This window comes from Fusarium oxysporum, chromosome V (genome assembly GCF_013085055.1).
Source record: "Fusarium oxysporum Fo47 chromosome V, complete sequence".
NCBI lineage: Eukaryota > Fungi > Ascomycota > Sordariomycetes > Hypocreales > Nectriaceae > Fusarium > Fusarium oxysporum.
The window spans coordinates 146,645-166,522 of NC_072844.1; the positions used below are offsets into that span (position 1 = coordinate 146,645).

A 19,878-nucleotide genomic window follows, 5' to 3' on the forward strand; every position below is an offset into this window, starting at 1 on the left:
CAGAGATAGTTTAGTACATAGTAAGTGTTGGTCGAGTGGCTTATGAAAACTGCTCAACAGGTGGTATGAAGGGAGCGATGGAGTTGAAAGACTAGTATTCCATGTATCTAAAGAGGATTAAACAAGTTATAAGATATATTATATAATAGATTTCTCCTGTTTATATTGATAGTGCACTGATGTTTGGCTGCAAGATCCGTTGAATCTGTCACACGGCGTGTCTCATGACTCATTTGACCCTCTTTATGCCGCCGATGCCGACATCACAACTTCAGGTATTTGACTTTAGGCAACTGAACTTAGATAAAACCTTATACATTTTACTCCCAAACCCCGCGATTACCCCTCTCCTATCCACATCGCGGTACGCCGTCCCCCTCGTCTTAGTCGCGCCCTCGTGGTCCAAGACCATGACCAGCCCCCTCTCGAGTTACCTGCGCGGAGGGCTACGCCAGTTAAAGGGATAGTGCATTTTAAATCTAAAGCTTGCCTTAGTTAGAAGAGTTTGATGGGGAGCCATGTAATCAATAGGTCAACATGAATTCGAACGCAACCGCTAGCCCGAATCCCAAATAACCAGCGGATGATGGCCCGACGCAGAACACCGAGGCCTTTCAGTTTCAAGACACAGGATTTGCTGTATCAAAAAAGGCCACTTCTACAGCCTGTACAACACCGCATCTTTGGTTTCTATGCCGCTAGAGCCTGGTTTGGCATTTTGTTAGGGATAAGTCATATAAACAAAACTTGAAAAACAATAAATTAGGATGATGGTTCCGCCAGCGACGGTTTGACTCCCTCTTGACTCGTTTCTTCACTCTTTTCATCAGCTTGCCTCAATGGTGATAAGTATATTCCTGGTTTTCTCTTGCAAATTTCGTTCTCTAATTGCCAATCTGAGAAAGCCTTTCAGTAACAACTGCTTTGTTCGGTGCGTATAAAGCTACAGAGTGGATGAGCATCAAGCCTCGCGACATAACCTCCAATATGACGAAATAATACATCATGGTTGCAGATTTTAGTGCGTTGAGTGTGAAAAGGCACAGTTTTCTCTTTGAAAAGTCGTCTTTAGTATATTTCGCTGATGTGAAAAAGGCTAACGGATAAACTCAATGGCTAGCACAGTCGTTTCGTGGAGCTCGTACTATCAGGGCCCACGTCAACACGTCATAATGAGATTATTACTTTTTAGTGATAAGCAGCCACACACCTGTCAGCATCAGTTCATGCATATGACAAGACTGTCAGTCAAACTTACACAAGCCGCAGGATGGTGGGGACAGATGCACCTCGATTCATTAGCGAGATGGATACCGAAAACGCATTTTGATGGTGTGGTCGATGTTTGTGTGTCTGGGATGAGCCGTAGTTGATGCCTTATACTTTATGTAGGCTATCCCCGTTTATCAAAACAGGCATCGATCACCAGTCCCTCAAACAGATCTGTCAATTGAACCTATATTCTCTGCAAAGTCTCGGATACAGTATTTTCAGCGGTATCTACGTGGTCAAAAAACCTCGTGTTCACACAGTGTACACAGATTTGCAGTATGGACACAACTAAGAAACAGGTAGAGGAGACAGAGCACTGCGAAATCATCGATCCTGCCCAAACAGAAACCCCAAAGTCCCAAGATCCCATGAACATGTCTCCCAAAAAACATGAAGAACAATCACACGACGCAGTCCTACAGAAATTAGGCCTTTTGGACCAGACTCTGAACCCGTCAAGTTCAAACTTTGACTTTCAAGCGTGGTCTCAAGCACTCGTCAACCTGCGGAGCAGACTAGATCTTCCAACTCCACCACGTTCTGGGTTTGCCTTTAAGAATTTAACTGTCTATGGAAGCGGCCCGTCTATAGAGCAGCAAGATACTCTATGGACGCTACTTACCCAGCCTTTTAAAATTCGGTCCTGGCTTCGCCCGAAAGAGACCAAGTCTATTCTCAGTCGCCTCGATGGAGTCGTCCAGAAGGGACAATTACTGCTTGTTCTAGGCCGCCCCGGTAGTGGTTGTTCAACCTTCCTAAAGACTATCACGGGTGAGATGCAAAGTCTGGAGATTGGCACAGGCTCCATTCTTCATTACTCAGGTATAATAAACACCAAAAACATCGTAATAGATTATTAACAAGACCAGGCATACCACACCAAGTAATGTCTCACGAATTCAAAGGCGAATTAATCTACAATCAAGAAGTAGACGAACACCTCCCGTACCTAACAGTTGGCCAAACCCTCGAATTTGCCGCTGCGATGCGAACCCCACGGGCTAGACTGCCAGGAATAACACGCAAAGATAGAATAAGCCATGTTGTCCAAGTCATGTTGACGGTTTTTGGTCTATCGCACACCAAACATACGATTGTTGGGAATGATTACATACGAGGTGTTTCTGGCGGCGAAAGAAAAAGAGTTTCTATTGCCGAGACCGCACTTTCTGAAGCTGCTATATCGGCGTGGGATAATTCTACACGAGGGCTAGATGCAGAGTCTGCATTGCATTTTATTAGTCGTCTACGAACTCTCTCTGACTGTAAGAATCCTGTAACCTAAGATATGATGATTGACTAATCGTGGTATAGTAACCCAATCATCCAACGCGGCAGCCATATACCAATCATCGCAATCTATCGTTAATCTATTCGACAAAATCTTAGTCCTCTACGAAGGGCGAGGAATCTTCTTCGGTAATGCTTCTTTGGCTTCAGGCTACTTTGAACGTATGGGTTGGTATCGTCATCCAAGGCAAACAGCCGGAGACTTTCTAACCGTAGTAACCAACCCCGAGCAAAGGCAAGCCAAAGCAGGACACGAGAACTCAGTGCCTAGAACCTCTGAGGAGTTTGAGCAGTATTGGCGCGACTCAAATGAGTATTTGGCCTTGATGCAAGAAATTGACGATTATCAGAAGGATTTCTACGGAAACAAAGATGTTACGCAAAAGCAATTTAAGGAAATACGTGGGAAGTTGAAAGCAAAGGGAATGTTGAAGAAAGCTTCACAAACAATCTCATTCCCAATGCAAACTGCCCTTTGCGCAAGAAGAGCAACACAACAACTCTGGAACGACAAAGCCTCAACCTTTACTACTCTGATTGGAGAGATCATCATTGCACTTGTTGTAGGGTCCATCTTCTACGGCACACCAGAGACATCAGATGCATTCTTCTCTTACGGATCTGTGCTCTTCTTCTCAGTCCTTCTCAACGTTCTAATGGCCGTAACGGACACGCACAACCTTTACAAAGGTCGCTCTGTTATGGCTAAACAATCGTCCTATGCTTTTTATCGACCGTCTGCCGATGCATTTGCAAATGTTCTAGTTGACATTCCTGTCAAATTCGTCGTTGCTGTCTTCTTCAATGTTATTCTCTACTTCCTATCTGGTCTTGCAAAAACAGCATCCCAATTCTTTATTTTTTTCCTTTTTGTCTTCGTCACAACTATCGCTATGTCTATGATCTTCCGCACCATTGCTGCTGCAACGGTTTCTCTTCCTCAAGCCATGGCAATATCTGGGTTTCTCGTTCTTGCACTTGTTACATATACGGGATTTGTCCTTCCCGGCCCTGATATGCATCCTTGGTTCAAATGGATCTCCTATATAAATCCACTCGCTTATGCCTTTGAAGCATTGCTTGTTAACCAAGCACATGGGACTGATTATCCTTGTTCCAACCTTGTGCCATCTTATCCAAATCTCGTGGGCGAGACATTTGTCTGTCCTGTTCCTGGATCTGTGGCCGGGGAGACCTTTGTTAATGGGGATTCTTGGTTTGAAACAAGCTATGACTATAGCTATTCCCATCTGTGGCGCAACTTGGGCATTATTTTCGGCTTCTTGTTCTTCTTTTTGGTCACGTATCTCTTGGCTACTGAGCTAAACGTGAACTCATCTGTTGGTATCGAAGTCCCTGTCTTCCTACGCGGCCGTCTTCCAAAAGCCGACTCGAAGCTCAAAGCCAGAGTCGACATAGAGCGACCATTAATAGCCAACGGTACAACAATCGAGATTACCTCTGACGAACCAACACGAACGAAAGCAAAACACTCAGTTTTCTCCTGGAGGAAGTTGACCTTCGATGTCATGATTAAAGGGAATTCAAGGCGACTCCTGGACGAACCATCCGGCTGGGTCAAACCAGGCTCCCTCGTCGCCTTGATGGGCGTATCCGGGGCTGGGAAAACGACACTTCTTAACGCCCTTGCCCAGAGAATGTCCTCAGGCCAAGTCCAGGGCGAGTTCTACGTTGGTGGAAATCCATTACCGGCTTCATTCAAGAGTGAGGTTGGCTATGTCCAGCAGCAAGACGTCCATCTTGAGACATCAACTGTACGTGAAGCCCTACAGTTTTCAGCAATGTTAAGACAGCCTCGTGATATACCGAAAAGCCAGAAACTTCAGTCCGTGGAAGAGACGATTCATCTTGTTGGCATGGATGAATATGCAGATGCTATTGTTGGATTGCCTGGCAAGGGGCTTAATGCAGAGCAACGCAAGCGTCTGAGTATTGGTGTCGAGTTAGCTGGAAAGCCATCCCTGATGCTGTTTCTGGATGAGCCAACTTCAGGACTAGACAGCCAGTCGTCAGAGGCAATCTTGAGCCTGCTCCAGAAGCTGGCTATGGGGGGGTTGGGGATCCTGTGTACTATCCATCAGCCAAGTGCCATGCTGTTCCAGAGGTTTGATCGACTGTTGCTTATGGCGCGAGGTGGCAAGGTTGCCTACTTTGGAGATGTTGGTGAGAATTCAGAGACAGTCCTTGGATATTTTGGTGAACGTGCACCAAGAAGGTGTGATGACGATGAGAATCCTGCAGAGTATATCCTGGATATGATTGGAAATTCGAAAGGAGATGAGTTCGACTGGCCTCATCTCTGGAATACCTCCCGAGAGGCCAACGAAGTCACAGCTGAGCTGGATCACATTTCACAATCTTCATCTCCCAAACCATCACATAAACACGATGCTCAAACCCAACAACGCGGCGCTTACCCTGTTCCTCTGACCTCACAGGTACCAATCGTTTACAGACGCATAATGCAGCAATACTGGCGGTCAACAACCTACATCGTCAGTAAATTCATATTAGGTATCGCAGGTACTTTATTCATAGGCTTCTCATTCTTCCAACCTGGTAATTCCATTCTTGGAACCCAAAACGCCATTTTCTCTATTCTCATGGTTTGTGCCATGTTTAGCAGCTTAGTCCAACAGGTACAGTTCTCCGACCATGAAAACTATATACAGCTAATAGGGCCATCATAGATTATGCCAAAGTTTGTCATGCAGCGTACTATCTATGAAGTGCGTGAGCGTCATTCGAATATGTACTCGTGGACTGTTCTCATCTTGACCAACATCCTCGCGGAAATACCGTATCATATTATCCTTGGTGTAATCACCTTTGCGATTTTCAATTACACAGTTTTCGGAATACGCTCATCCGAAGACCAAGGGCTGATTCTGTTATTTTTTGTATACTTTTATGTCCTTGTCGGTACATTTGCAGCTATGGTCATTGCACCGTTGCCTGATGCGACGACAGCTGGTCGCGTGACAACAGTCCTATTCTCTATGATGCTCCTGTTCGCTGGTGTTTTCCAAACCCCGACTGCTCTACCTGGTTTCTGGATATTCATGTATCGGGTTTCCCCTATGACCTATCTTGTTGGCGGAGTTTCTGTTACGGGACTTGCAGGTGATACCATCATTTGCTCCGACTCTGAGCTTGCTATCTTTCAGCCTCCAACTGATGAGACCTGTGGATCATACATGCAGCAATACATTGAGCAGGGTGCACTAGGAACGCTGCTCAATCCTCAGGCTACGACTGATTGTTCTTATTGTCCTCTTCGATATACCGATCAGATCTTGGCTCGTTCTGGTATGTATTATCACGACAGATGGAGGGATTGGGCGCTTGGGTTTGCTTATGTCATTTTCAATATCGCTGCTACATTTTTGCTTTACGCACTGTTCAGATTATCCCTTTGGGGTGCGGGAATTAAGAGAGTCCAACAAGTGTTTCGGAGGAATGGACACCATACAGGCGTTTAAATAGCCAATCTGGCATCGGGTCTTTACAGCTCAAGATTGTAACTATTATATTGGTCTTCTTAGTGCATTGTTCGTAGCTTCACAGTATATCCATCTCTGTTACCTTCCTCAACACGCTGTACCTCCGGAGTCAAACTCACCCCCGTGCCCTCTGTTCTCTTCCATTAACGTTGACTGAAGCTTATCCATCAGCTTTCCCAGAATCCATTCACTTTCTCCCTTGCTACTTATCAAAGGACTCACATTCCCAATCCACGACCATTTTTCTGAGACGTTATGGCCATCTTTCTGCTGGTTAATTCTACAGTGTGTTCTTGGGTTATGCTCATCTTCTCCAATAAGCTTGAGATACCAGGCCCACTGGTCGAAAGTATAGTGGTGAGGCTTGGACTCTTTGAGGTGGTCAATAATGACACGAATCTCGGACATTAGAAGAAATTGTAAATCGGGCCCCAGGGGAAGATTCTCAAGATTATTCTGCAAACAGGAGGCGAGACGCGCATGAGGTTGAATGCTCCGTGAATTTGATATCGCGAAAGGAGGTTGACCGGTAGGCAATGGTTGATCAATGGCTTTCGAAGACGCCGCTGTGCCATCAGATCCAGTGCTGTGGTCTCTGAATATCTTGCCAAATGTAATTTTGCTAACAAGACTCTTCACATTCCTACCAAATCCCCGATCATTCGGCAAAATTGTAACATTTCCAATGAGAATAGTTACATCTCGCACAATCCTAACCACAGTATCACTCGCGTTCGATATAAGGATGGTCATGGTCGGCAGAGCAAGGAGAGACCAAAACACATAGAACGATCTTCCGAGATTAGATACTGGAGTTAAATCCCCGTATCCAATAGTCGTCCAGGCCACGAAGCAGAAATACACCGCATCAAAGTATGTCCAGCCTTGGTAGGCCTGTTCAGCCTTTTGGAAGATTAAAGCGCCTAATAACCATAAAAGGAGCCATAAGAACGTCGAAATGGCCATGGCTACCCATCTTCTGCGTGTGGAAGACTTGGCCTGAATTCTTCGCATTAACTGAAATTCAGCTCTGCGGCGTTCAAACTCGCGTTGTTGTAATTCGGCCGAGCTTGCGTGTGGCGTCTGCAAGTCTTGATAGATAGGGTCCAGCGTGTTAATGTTGCATTTGAGGGGCATCTTCCTGATAAGTTTGTCTCGCTTCCTAATGTCTATCCTCGCCCCAATGCATCTCTTCCCATTCTCAAGGATCAAACTCCTAACTGAGCTGATTACCAAGCCCAGAGAAATAATCCCAGCTAGGGCAAACGGTATCAAGAGTCCTCTCCCCAGGTCAGTCGTGGGGTAAAAGTCCCCAAAGCCAACGGTGAAAAGCGTAACCACTGTCCAATATACAGCATCGAGGTATTTCCAGGACTCAATATCAGAGAAGATATAGGCACCAAGAAGGATGTATATCAGGAGTAAGATGCTCTGAAGCATGAGGGTGCGTTGACTCATGGTTAGTAGCAGGTCCTTGTGATAGCGATGCGTACAAGCGCCCCAAAAAGTGATAGTAAGGAGTGACGCATCGGCAAAATAGAGTATGGCTGCAAACATTCCATAGTAGAAGGATTGAGACCAAATGATATCTTCATTAGATACTCCTTTGTCTTTGAAAGGCCGAGCGACAGTAGCGCTTAGAGCGATACGACAGATTGAAGAGGTATACCTGTTTGCCTAAAATCAGCAATAAACCAGATATCACAATCTTCCTCATACCATCCAAATATCGTGATAGGCAGAGCTAGACCGAAACGGACCCGTCTCGCCATATTGAGAAGAAGGAAGAGATTCGCAATGGTACCGACTAAGAGCTGGATACCCTCGATGATCAATAACCTAGATTAGAGCATTAGCAAAGATTAATGATCTGATTTCACCAAAATATTACCATGAAGGATCTGGAACATCCACGGCGTCCTCTATATTTCCCCCAGGGATAAGGCTCTGTCGCCACGGCGCAACTAATGAACATATACTAAACGCGGAAGCAACTGGACCCAAAGTGCCAGCGATCATAGGGAATGCTGTTGAGAGGAACCACCAACGGCTGGAACAAATAAGAGAGGCCTGTGTTAGTGGCAGTCTATTTATTTATCATCAGCTATTTATTTACGCAGGGAACCTACCTGGGCTCATGTGAAACATCGCCATTGTGTAGCTTTTCTGTCTGGGTAGTAGCAGTGTCTGTGCCGGAGTGCACATGTTGATTAAAATATTCCTCATCGAGGGGATCCATGGCGAGCTGTTTCTTGTGTAGCCCTTCGGCACGAAAAGACACTCTCGAATTAAATCTCAAAGCTGAGTAGATTCAGTCATGGGATTGCGATGCTGGGGTTTTCAGTGTTAGCTACCCTAAAGACCATATGGATATGGTGCTATTAGGACTGCACGTGGTAAGCTCACCATTTTACGGCGAGTTGCATATCAATTTCTCTCATTCGATTGCACCTGTGACTGATAGGCTATTCAATTCATCAACGTTTACACTAATACACAGTCTTTCCGTCACAACGAGAAAAGCCCGCTTGGCACGGAGTACTATGTTAGCCATTGGGCTGCCTGGGGATAATAGTCTTTGCAACTAACGTTTTCTCAATCTTGTCGACCAATGCCAATCCTAATGGCCTGCAAGGGTAAATGCAAGTTGGTGTGTAAGCGTTAAAAGATGGCCACTTTCTGCCGATGCCACAAAAGCCCCCGTAGGAGTCTAGACCCCAGCTCAAGGGTTTCTTCTAAGGTATAGAATCTAAAGTACCTCCTCGTCCGAATGGATACGACGCTGCAACGCGTAATTAGACTTGCTTGAAGACTTATATCCCTATCCTGGTGAGTCATAGCACTGTAATGGCTTGATTAGCACATCATCGCTGATAGGATATTATGCCTGCAAGCTTTGAAAATCCAGTCACAAATTGTCTCCAGAAGCCCAGGTCGCCCGCCAATAGGTACCCCTCACTCTACCGTTAGTGATTGCCTGTCACATGCCTGCTGCGAGTTCCATTAGTATCATGATCTGACACATCTTTTGCAGATTAGCAACCTGAAGGGGGATCGGATTAATCGTGACCAGGGTCTGGACCGGAAAGGACCCCTGGTTACCCGATATGTTGGTTATTCAAGCGCTGCAACCAACACAATATGCATGTATCATTAGGGAGGTGTAGCCAGAAGCTTCACCATTGAGGTTGGAAACCCCTCAAGTTCAATCTCGGCATCCTCAAACACAATACGATAACCTATATTAGGCCCCTCTTTTCTTCTACGGCTGATGTTTTAATAGAACATACTGAAATTGTAGATAGCTGTTATCTACCCTTGAACAATCGCTCCTCTTATAATCATACTTTGAAAACCCTCAGCACCATGGCCTCCCGGGAGCTTCTCGTGGTGATTCTAAACCATACCAATGAAGAACTCAACACCGAACCTGAATGGCCAACTCTTATCCACGGCCAATTCATAAAAGACGACGATCTTCCACCACCGCAAACAATACTCGCCGGTGAGAGCGGCATGTTGCGCTGCAAATCGAACCACTTGGGCGGAGGGGTCGAAGGCTCAATTACGTACCGTGTCGTCGGATTCGGACCAAGAAACGAAGTGACATTTTCTTGGGGCGTGCCGTATGTTGGTGTGAATAAGTTTAGCGCTGCTTCTGCCATCCCCAATTTCCAGGTGCAAACTTTGGGTGGACATGGTAATCAGGCTGTTGTTGTCTTTGTATTTGGTAAGTTAGCCCTTTATGGGAAAGGCTTCTTCTTAGTAACACTTTAGAACCAAGTCAAAAGGCAGATAGAGGGATGGAAGATGGTGGGGTGTTAGCTGCTGTTGCTAAGTATCCTCTGGAGTGTGCTGAGGGTCCTTTGAATGGTTTTAATCACAGTTAGGTAAATGTAATATCTTGTCTCAGTTGGAAACTCACATGTGATGTGATAAGAGGATATGTTATTGGTTGAATGAATGCACTGTGTTTGTGGCGTCACACCACCAATATCTATGTACCTTCGGGTGGCTTGGACTGACAGTCCAATCCATAGCTGACCACAAACTTTATCGGATTTTGTAAATAGTGGATGGTACGAAGGCCACATAACAGTGCGCAAGGCAAGCCTGCCACGATAAACGCGTAACTATGACGTATCACTACGGGTGACGAACTTTACTCAGCCTCAAAGACGGTTGTTTTTCCTGCCCAATCCACTGTTACCCTTGAAATTATCTACTGATTCAACGAAGTGCCAGGCTTGTGATAATTCGTGATGTTGTCTTTCACTCAATTGATTCACTTTGTAGTGTTGCTGGCTTTACCCGCCTGTAAGTTGAAATAATTTCTTAAATAAATTTGAATAATAAAACACCAGTTAAATATTATATTTAAAGCCATTTCTACTTTGGTAAATAATATCCTGGAAGTTGTATTCCATTGCTGCAAATACTGATACTACTACCCTTGAAATAAAACAAGTAACACAGGTTCAAGCAAGTGAAAATATTACTATAAAATAAAAGTAGGACTTGTTAATAAATGCTAATGAAGACTATCATCAGACAAGATTAAGATATCTTCTTCTACAATTTTCAGTTTTACCTTTAGCCCCCAACCATCTGGCCCTCCAATCCAATTCTTCTTTTTACCAATCTTTTCCACTATATTCACATGATCTCTTAAGGCTTTCTTTAGCTTTGCGGGATCATGTTTCATCTTTTGTATAGATATTGTCAGCTGAACACCCTCCCCCTTCTTCTTGCGGCCTAGATCCCAAGCCCATTCAGACGAGAGCACAATGCGAGGCTTGCTCTCATCAATCTCTCCAGAGGGGTAGAGGCGACCAAGTAGGTATCCGACTCGGCCAAGGTATGCAGCCCACCAAACCTCTTCAGGCGTAATGATAGATTGGAGTGCCTCCTTGAACTTACTCTCGCGTGGGGGTAGCTCTCCCATATAACGAGATTCCAGCATGAGGGCAAGTCTGGCTCGGTCTTCATGCGAAACCCCGCGAGTAAAGGCCATTAGTCCGGTGCTTGTGCTATACATTGCCGCCGTAGATGCAAGCTCTTTATCCATGATCGTATGAACATACATGATATTTGCGAATCCTCGTATAACGTGCTTGCTGATGGACTCTGGGAATCTGCGAGTCCCACCCTTGGAGGGCTTAGGAAATGAGAACATGAGAAGGTTGTAGAGAGCCTCGACTGACTCGGGGGCGAAACGCTGGGTAGTGACCTCGAGCGGGTCCTGAGCTCTGATACTAGGCTCAAGCTCTCTGAATAGAAGTCCTTCACGCACACCTCCTTGACAGAAGTGTGCAAGTCGGATTCCATGAGGGATCGCGTTGGATAGAGCGTTGATTAGGAATGCGACAGCAGGAACCTGTTTTCTCCTCCGATCTGAAACCCGGAAGACAGAATGCGCATTCCGAGCAACCTCTTCCATGGCTTTTGTGTTCTCAAATCTTTCCTTTCCAACGGTGTATCCATTAATGATGGATATGGGATGAGGCTTCTCGCCAGTCTGGCTCATATAAAGGAGCAAGTAGCCCCAACCTCGAAATCCACCCCCAGAGAGATACAATGGAAACCCGCCATTTGTCTTTGCTTCCTCAACTAAGCTTTCAGGAATTCGGAGACTTTTGTATGCGTCCTCGAAATTCTTTGACATCTCCTGGCGAAGCTTTTCTCGTGCTTTCTCTGCCTCATGTTTCGACTTACCCCTTTTAAGGTCCTCCAAAGTCTTCGTCAATGCTGCAGCTCCGTAAGGAAAGCTTATTGATCCTTTGTCACTAATGCGGACGTTCCCGCCTTGTGATATAATCCAGGTAATCTGAGTGCTGCCACCGCCAAGGTCCATCATAAGTCCTCTAATATCAGAGAAACCGCTTGCAACGCCTAGAGAACCGATACGTCCTTCATCTTCTTTAGGGAGCATATCAACAACAAGTCCGGTAGCTGCCTTTATTTTCTTTATGAATTCAGATGAGTTGAGAGCAGCTCGAGTTGCTTCAGTGGCGACAACATGGATGTTCGCTTCGGGAACGCCAAGGTCGGTGCAGACAATTTTGAAGCGATTCAGCGCAGCAATAACGTCGTCAATAGTGTCAGCTGGGATGGGTACTTGTTGGCCGGTCTCTGGATCAAACTGGGCGTCGTAAAGTGATATACTGACACGATACACATGGATTGTAGGAAGAATACGAGAGAAAGGTGGAGATAGATCCGTGACGGAGAATCGGATGCCGTTACTAGTATATCTGTCAGCCTCAAAGCCAATAATTTCCATCTGTTCAAGGCCCGTTTATTATTATATTAATAATCAAGGAATAATTTATCGTTCTTCAGTTTCCATACAGGGCGTTACTTACCTCCCCATATCCACTATACCCCGTAAGTAGGAGGAATTCACTGTTTGCAGTTCATCTCGGGGCCTTATAGGAGGGGCAGGTGAGTGTGAGTCCACAACAATTTCATAGTCGGAGATGGAGAAATCCATTATGACGTTTGAGAAAACCTGAATTGAATGATTTGGGTAGCTTAGCCGAACGATTTGGGTGAAGAGTTGATCAAGGTAATGACATAAACAAAACAACGATTAATGATCCTACGGGTGAATATAAGTGACGTTGGTAGGCGAATTGTAGCTTGTAAAGTGGCTTTTAATTAAATATTTGCAAAGGGTTATGGGTTGAATTAGCTATTTATGTCCAGATTCCAATCGATGGTCTTATACAACGTTGACATTCAGGCGCCTGAACGCTCTCTCATAGATACGTCAAGTCCATCGATATAATTGGCTCGAGTTTGAGATGGTGTGAGACATGAACGTCAATGCATGATGAAAATTTATCAGCCAATGACACTATTTGTAAATAAGAGGATATTAATATACTTCGACTCCTGTTAAGAGTTTCAGTTAGTCGGGAACAATAATGCAGAGGATTAAGTAAAGTTTACTGCTTAATACATAACATCCACAATCTATTCCACGGCCATGATGAGCAGTTCCGTTCATGTCCATGTAACTGAGAGTTCACTGACAGCGCCTCGCTACGTCCTTCTCCGTCACGAAGCGAAAGGGGACCAACTCTACCTCCGGACGTTCTGGGATGATTAAAGCTCTAAATAAAGGCGAAATATATAACTCACATTGACTAGAGATCCGTGTTGCTCGATAAAGTCGTGTAAAGCATCCAGCCTTGCATTCTTGTTAAAAGAAGTAACACTATCCTCTGCCATGACGATAATACATTAGTGTGACACAGTATCTTCTACAAAGTTCATACGGCCGGAGAACAAATCATAATGAATCATGCCCTTAAATGATAAGCAGCCACTTTATGGAAAATTCGCGCCTGTCAGCGCTACCACATGCATATGTCTTAAGCTGAATGCAGTGAAGATTGAGCGAAAGTTGCCCGCTTGAACTCAGTCAAGCCTCAGGGTAAAGGCGCGCGGTCAGTGCCAGCTCTCAGCCAGATTCACCTCTAAATAACACATCTCAAAACACATCAATTAAGTCTCATGATGTCCGTAAAGAATGCCGAACATGAGGGGTTCTAGATTGCATAGTCACGTGGGCACCTGGAACCCATTCTCCTAAACGTGTTTAAACCTACTCTTCTATACCTCTAATTGTCGCCTATCCCTGTCCACTTCTTAAGTGCTTATCTATCTTCAGGTTATCTTATATAGCTTATATTATAGTAACTGATTTATTTTACTTTAATTATTAATTTATGTATACACATTGACGTGTTTAAGAAGCATGCGCTGCAGACAAGTATGTGCTGCACTTTTCCCGCTCACATTATACATTTTACCTATTTAATTAATTTTCAACTATTTATTATATTATAACCTTCAATTGAAGCTAAAACCGTTCTTGCCCTTTAGGCCCTTTAGAAAGTGTTGGCCAAGACAAACACTAGGCGTCACTGGGCTTCAGCGTCACCAAAGGCTGGACGACAGGAAACTCTTACAGCTGCAACGGCGGCCAGAACGAAACAGTCTGCATTTGGTACAACATCGCCCACACGACTTGTAAGTTACCCTGAGACGGAGCACGCAACTTGAGATAAGGCTGGCAGATATCAGACACCGTGAAAGAATCTTCGCGCACGCCAGGCGGGTATAAGCACGAGACGAGCATACATGACATTTTGTCTCGCAACCAGAACAACAACGGCGGTAGTTACTACTGCGTTGTCGGTCATTGTAAAGCCAAGGGTGATAGTTGGTGGGATAGGGAGGGCCGTTATGGCGTTCCTTGAAATAGCAGAATAGGCCACAGCCGTAGCTTGTCAGATTTGCAACATCTTTCTTATCTGGTAGTTTAGTTACCCAGATTTTAGGGTTTTTTAATTTCAAGAAAATACCTCTTCTTTTACTTCAGTGTCCCTCGATTTGCGGTTCTCAGTTTTATATAGCCATATAAGCTCTCAGCCACAAGTCTCAGCTGCAAATAACACAACTGTTCTGCGATTCTTACGGCCCTGAGAAGAACTTACAAATATGGTACAAAACTCATATTCAAACTCGGAACCGTGAATTCGACTAGCAAGGTGGGCAAAAATGTTTACACATCTCCGTTCCCGCGATTTTCAGTTGCGATCGACGGAGCGGAAGCAAAGGCGGACAAAATGCCCTTGGAGGAACCGCAAATATCTTTTGTCAGACATGTACGTAAGTTCTGTGTGGTGATATAAGCTCTCAGCGACGGGTTTCAACTGCAAATAACACATCTGGCTCACAACTTAGACATTGTACCAAAATACCTAACCAATTGCTAGTCAGACATATACTAAGCCACTGTCTATTCATTTCTACTAGAGTAATAATAGGTAAAAAATCTTAAATAGGGACTTAAAGTTAATTATAAATAAATTCTATAAACTTCTAAAGTATTTTACTTCTTAGGTAGAAGAATTATATAATAGTTTTATATATAATCTTAAACCTAAGATTAATTTAATATTAGTTAAAGAATAACTTCGTAAATTTATAAAGCTAATATTACTTTATTAAGTATCCTATACATAGCCTTAAGTTAATATATAGGGAATTATTAATCTAAGTATATTCCTCTTATAAGAGTGCCCTTACTAAAAATAATTATTAGAGATCAGTTATTATTATATTATATCTTAAAGAAGTAATTAAATTAGAAGAAATACTTGCCGGTTATCTTTATATAGAAGGTAGTTTAATTTTCTTTTTTTTTTTTTAAGTTTATAAGTCAGCCTTAAAAGGTATATCTAAGCATCTCTAAAGTCTAACATAATTTAAACATTCATTACCCCTCAGCAGGCAAAGCTTCATTAAGTCAATATCATCATAGTTAGCTGCCTCAATTGCAGCCTGAACCTAGCTGCACATAACCCAGCTGGAGAGCCTCTTCAGCTGGCCCCAATCTTCTTCCTGCAACCCACTTCAAAGGCCACTCTTTCGCCGACCCCTGCAGATACCACGCTTGAATCATCCACTGCGCTTCCACAGTATGTGATCCGATCCGACTTCTGATCGCAACCGCTAACAGCATCACAGCTGCCCCATCGCGATGCTCCGAAGAAGCCTGCGGCCACCTAGGCCCAACGAGCCCTACTTAACGGAAGACCACAATGTGATCCGAATGATCAAAAGAGCTCTCTTGAGCGCTGAGCAGAGCAATTGCGATAAGCTTTATGTGATGGCTGCTGAAATCGGAGTAGCCTGGATGGTTGAAGATGATGTCGGCCGCGTCAGGCTGGCCCTCTTTGGCTGTGAGGTCCTCCGGCTTGTACGGCCGTATCTTCATATCCCTCGGATCAGCGAGACCTTCCTTGATTCTGAGATAGAAAGCCTTGAGACTCATAGAAGGTAGTTTATATATATAAGCATATAACCCTTTTCCCCTTGAATATAAGAATGGACTATTTCCTAGTTATAGGATTTACATCTAGAGTAGTTCTATAGTACTAATACACATCTTATAATACCAAAAGTAAAATAATAAATAAACTGCAAGTTTTATATAATTTGCTTCCTATTAGCCAGATTAGGTCAGGCTATATACTTATCTCTTGGCTATATCTAGAGATTAGCTAATTTATTATATTAAGAGTAAGTTAGGCACTCTAAGACTACTAAGAGAGGCTTGGAGATATAAATTAAATAGCTTCTCTTTTATATAAATAAGAAGGCTTAGCCTACTTCTTATCTTACTGAGATTCTAGTTAATCCTACTTTAAATACCTAGGACTAAGCTACTAATATTTACTTATATTACTAACTTACTAATACTATAACAGAGAGGTATATCTATATAATATATACCTTATTTAATAGATATAATAACTTAAGTAGTAATATAAATAGAAATACTTTATTTATATAGTAAACCAGATATTATTTATTATAATAGGAGGCTACCTATGGCCTTAACAGAGCCTATCCATTTCCACTCCAACTCATACACTTGCGTACTTAAAGGTAGGCTACAACTCGTTGGCATGAATTTCTGCGCCAACCAAGCAAGAGCCATAACCTGTGGCCGCTGCACTCATTGAGCATTCAATGTTCTAAAATGCAATGTTGTAAAATGCAACGTTATAAAATGCAACGTTGCTGACCCCACAGTTCCGATAGTGGCTGCTTCGGCCGCTTACAATGCCTGAACGACTGAACGCCTCATAAATGCCGGAGCTAACAGTGTAACATTTTGTGTTTCCCTACAAAGTTTACGAGTGACCTGGAATTTTGAGAAATTTTCATGGTAAAATAATGAATCACGGGGTAGTCCAAGCAGAGATTTTCGTATTTAGCTCTTGTCTCGAGACTTAAAAAGTCTGGTGCCGTACAAGAAGCGTAGGTGTGAGTGCGGAGAACTAGGGGTGGTGCTTCTTACTGTTTATATCTCCTGAGAGCCAATAAGACTGCAATTTGTACCCGCCCCACCTTTTCGCTGCTCGTGTTTATTGCATCTCGATTGGCTGCAACCCCTCCCGGTACTGTGTTGCAGTCTTTTGGGCTCTCAGGAGATAACAGATGCCAAAACCATTCAAATAGACCTGCTACCCGCTGAGTCGTACCATTCTCGTGGAGATAACTATCGCCAATGCTTGGACGCCCTCGCACCCTTGTCTCCGATACCGCATATAACGTTACAATTCCGGGCCAGTCCTCGGAAAAGAGTAAAGGAATGCCGAACGCGTAGGCACAAGCCAACTCGGTATCAACTTTCACTAGATTCAAACCCAAATGCTCAATTTAAAGGCTCCGGACTATTCCCTGGTGTTTTTTGTGCACATGTTGCTACCTCTTCTTCTATGTCCGGCAATATGAACGGAACCAACGGCGCGAATGCTAGTGCATTAAGTGGCGATCTGTATCGGTAAGATGACCCGTGAGCGTTGATATTTTCATCCATCCTTGGACACCTTAGTTTGGATAAGGGGATGCTAGCCCTCATATCTGTCAGGAACTCTGTTGACAGGCAAAATCTAGGGCTGCAGGGCAGTTACTCTTTGTGGGCTGGAATGGCTCAGAAGTAACGCCACATATGCGGCGATTGATCGAAGAGTACCACGTGGGCGCTATTGTTCTGACCGCTGGCAATTTGATATGTATGACTGTTTGTTATGCGCCCTATCTGCAGCTCCGGATGGGGAAAACACTTGATGTGTTTCTCGCTAACTACCCTGCCAGCCGCTCAGCATACAATCAATTTGATACATGAACTGCAAGTTATTGCCTATCATGCAAAGCATTCAGAGCCACTTCTTATTGCTATAGACCAAGAGGGCGGAAGTGCCAATAGCCTGGTCGATGACGAGTTAATATGCCGCTTTCCTAGTGCAATGGGCATTGCTGCGACTGGCAGTCTTGACCTGGCTCACCAAACCAGCAAAGCAACTGCGGAATGCGCTAGGGCCTGTGGTATTAATCTGATAGTTGGACCAGTGTTGGACACGTTGTTGGATACTGAGCCACAGACTCTAGGGGTACGTTCTGTAGGAGACGATTACCAAGAAGTTTCAAATTTCGCAATAGCAGCCATGAATGGTATTAACGACGCAGGGCTTGCCGCTTGTGGGAAACACTTTCCTACATGCGGTACCTTGGATGTTTTCGGATCGAGAAGCGATGTACCTGTCATCACAAAGTCGCTTGATGAGTTAAAATCAGCTGCTCTAGTGCCCTTTCGCAATGCTATAGCAACTGGGAGGCTCGAGAGTGTGCTGGTGAGTGGCTGCGGTATCTCCAGCTCTTCTATGGATATTCCACACGCCTTTTTATCAAGACGAGTTGTTGATGGCTTTTTGCGGCACGAGTTGGGCTTCGATGGAGTTGTTATATCTGAATGCCTGGAAACGAGACCCCTGATCGAGGATGTAGGGGTTCGGAACGGCATTGTTATGGCATTGAGAGCAGGTTGTGATCTGGTTATGCTATGTCAATCTCCTGATGCTCAATTAGAGGCCATTCAAGGCCTCGCCCTCGGCATCAGCAATGGGGTTATAACCATGTCAAGACTCAACGAGTCAATGTCTCGGATAAGGCGCATGAAATCGAAATGCACCTCATGGCAAGCTGCACTTAATCCTCCAGGAATATCCGCCCTCATTGCACGGAAACCAGAGTACTCGGCACTCTCAACGTACGCATACGAACAGTCTATTTCTATCTTCCGGGACCGGGACGCGCTGATACCCATCTCCAAATCGATGCAGCCAGGCGAAGAGCTCTTACTCCTGACGCCACTTCTCATGCCTCAGTCGGCATTGACGGTATCCCAGGCCAAGGCACCATCCAATAAATACACCAAAACTAGGGATCAGAATGGCGCATGTGGTGGAGTAGCTAACCAAATAATAGAAATGGCGAATGAAGACGTTTTCGGGGAACTAGGCCGTTCGTTGGCACGCATGAGGAGTGCCAAACTTTTGCATACCAGCTATACCGCGAATGGTGTCCAGCCAGGCTCGTCACTGCTTCAAATAGCGTTGCTAAACATGCTCTTGCTAACGAGCATATAGTTCACGAGAAGCTCATTGATAGAGCCTCGACAATTATCGTCGTCACAGCGAACGCAAGCCAGAACCTCTATCAGACAACTTTCGCCAAGGACATTCAAGAGATGTGCCAGATGCTGAGTGTGCAAGGGCATAGAAAGTCGATCATCGTTGTCGCAGTATCATCTCCCTATGACTTTCCCTTTGACACGTCGATTGGGACTTATGTTTGTACCTTTGACTTCACAGGAAATGCCATGCGAGCCCTGGCGCGTGTCCTTTGCGGCGCTTGTGTCTCGCATGGCTCTTTACCAGGCAGTCTGCGTAAGAGAGGAGGGGAGACCTAAGCCACATCGAAGACAGATGATTAATGAGTTCTGTTGCTGTTAACACGGTCCTTACATAATAGGTCTTGTGCAAACCTTTTCTCCGCCTAGCCATATAGCATTAAGCATTTAAGTTGATAAAGTTAACTGCCTTTGATCTTCCGGGTAACAAGTGGCCACGCCCAAGCTGCTTACCTATGTGCCCAACACTCGATAATCGGAAGCTCCGTCGATAGAATAAGCAGCTAAGCGGTATGATCTCAAAGTCAGTCGCAATCTCGGGTATATGTAGAAAGATATGGTCTGGTTACTCACGTTTACAGGATTTAAATTAAGGTCGGAAGGTAAGACGCCGAGAGAGACCTTCCACTATGCATTTTCAATACCTCGTAACCATAGACACTCAAAAGGTAAGAGACTACACTAGCACCTACCATCTAAGACTCAGCGGTATAAGGAATATAACAGGATCCTCCC

General features: G+C 44.5%; 5 protein-coding genes across 5 annotated transcripts; 3 read left to right on the forward strand and 2 right to left on the reverse strand.

The window, feature by feature from the left end:
- Positions 1-1,550: 1,550 nt before the first annotated feature.
- FOBCDRAFT_318984 (ABC-2 type transporter-domain-containing protein) lies at positions 1,551-6,090 on the forward strand (the record flags this gene model as incomplete). Its single annotated transcript, XM_031183083.3, has 4 exons — positions 1,551-2,094; positions 2,142-2,537; positions 2,587-5,222; positions 5,274-6,090. The coding sequence occupies 4 exons, from the start codon at positions 1,551-1,553 to the stop codon at positions 6,063-6,065; spliced, it is 4,368 nt and encodes a 1,455-aa protein (XP_031038725.2). The 3' UTR covers positions 6,066-6,090.
- Positions 6,091-6,173: 83 nt separating this feature from the next.
- FOBCDRAFT_239529 (uncharacterized protein) lies at positions 6,174-8,325 on the reverse strand (the record flags this gene model as incomplete). Its single annotated transcript, XM_059610263.1, has 3 exons — positions 6,174-7,755; positions 7,806-7,925; positions 8,216-8,325. 3 exons carry the CDS (start codon positions 8,323-8,325, stop codon positions 6,174-6,176), a joined length of 1,812 nt encoding a protein of 603 aa, XP_059464809.1.
- Positions 8,326-9,305: 980 nt separating this feature from the next.
- Positions 9,306-10,088, forward strand: FOBCDRAFT_222294 (uncharacterized protein). Its single transcript, XM_059609602.1, has 3 exons — positions 9,306-9,816; positions 9,871-9,949; positions 10,011-10,088. Exons 1-2 carry the CDS (start codon positions 9,453-9,455, stop codon positions 9,909-9,911), a joined length of 405 nt encoding a protein of 134 aa, XP_059464810.1. The 5' UTR covers positions 9,306-9,452; the 3' UTR covers positions 9,912-9,949; positions 10,011-10,088.
- A 493-nt stretch (positions 10,089-10,581) lies between these two features.
- On the reverse strand, positions 10,582-12,579 carry FOBCDRAFT_201045 (Ppx/GppA phosphatase family-domain-containing protein; the record flags this gene model as incomplete). The annotated part of the gene is made up of 3 exons (XM_031183086.3): positions 10,582-10,584; positions 10,678-12,331; positions 12,452-12,579. The coding sequence occupies 3 exons, from the start codon at positions 12,577-12,579 to the stop codon at positions 10,582-10,584; spliced, it is 1,785 nt and encodes a 594-aa protein (XP_031038728.3).
- A 4,562-nt stretch (positions 12,580-17,141) lies between these two features.
- On the forward strand, positions 17,142-19,564 carry FOBCDRAFT_222297 (glycoside hydrolase superfamily). The gene is made up of 4 exons (XM_059609603.1): positions 17,142-17,454; positions 17,568-17,686; positions 17,769-19,043; positions 19,100-19,564. Exons 1-4 carry the CDS (start codon positions 17,390-17,392, stop codon positions 19,420-19,422), a joined length of 1,782 nt encoding a protein of 593 aa, XP_059464811.1. The 5' UTR covers positions 17,142-17,389; the 3' UTR covers positions 19,423-19,564.
- Positions 19,565-19,878: the final 314 nt, after the last annotated feature.

What these genes read in the sequence shown, in the direction of transcription:
- FOBCDRAFT_222294 (XM_059609602.1), top strand. Translation starts at nt 9,453, where the DNA reads ATGGCCTCCCGGGAGCTTCTCGTGGTGATTCTAAACCATACCAATGAA. An exon ending in TGTTGTTGTCTTTGTATTTG is followed by an intron (nt 9,817 to 9,870) that starts GTAAGTTAGCCC and finishes TTTAGAACCAAG; the next exon opens with TCAAAAGGCAGATAGAGGGA.
- FOBCDRAFT_222297 (XM_059609603.1), top strand. Translation starts at nt 17,390, where the DNA reads ATGTCCGGCAATATGAACGGAACCAACGGCGCGAATGCTAGTGCATTA. An exon ending in TTAAGTGGCGATCTGTATCG is followed by an intron (nt 17,455 to 17,567) that starts GTAAGATGACCC and finishes GGCAAAATCTAG; the next exon opens with GGCTGCAGGGCAGTTACTCT. An exon ending in GACCGCTGGCAATTTGATAT is followed by an intron (nt 17,687 to 17,768) that starts GTATGACTGTTT and finishes CTACCCTGCCAG; the next exon opens with CCGCTCAGCATACAATCAAT.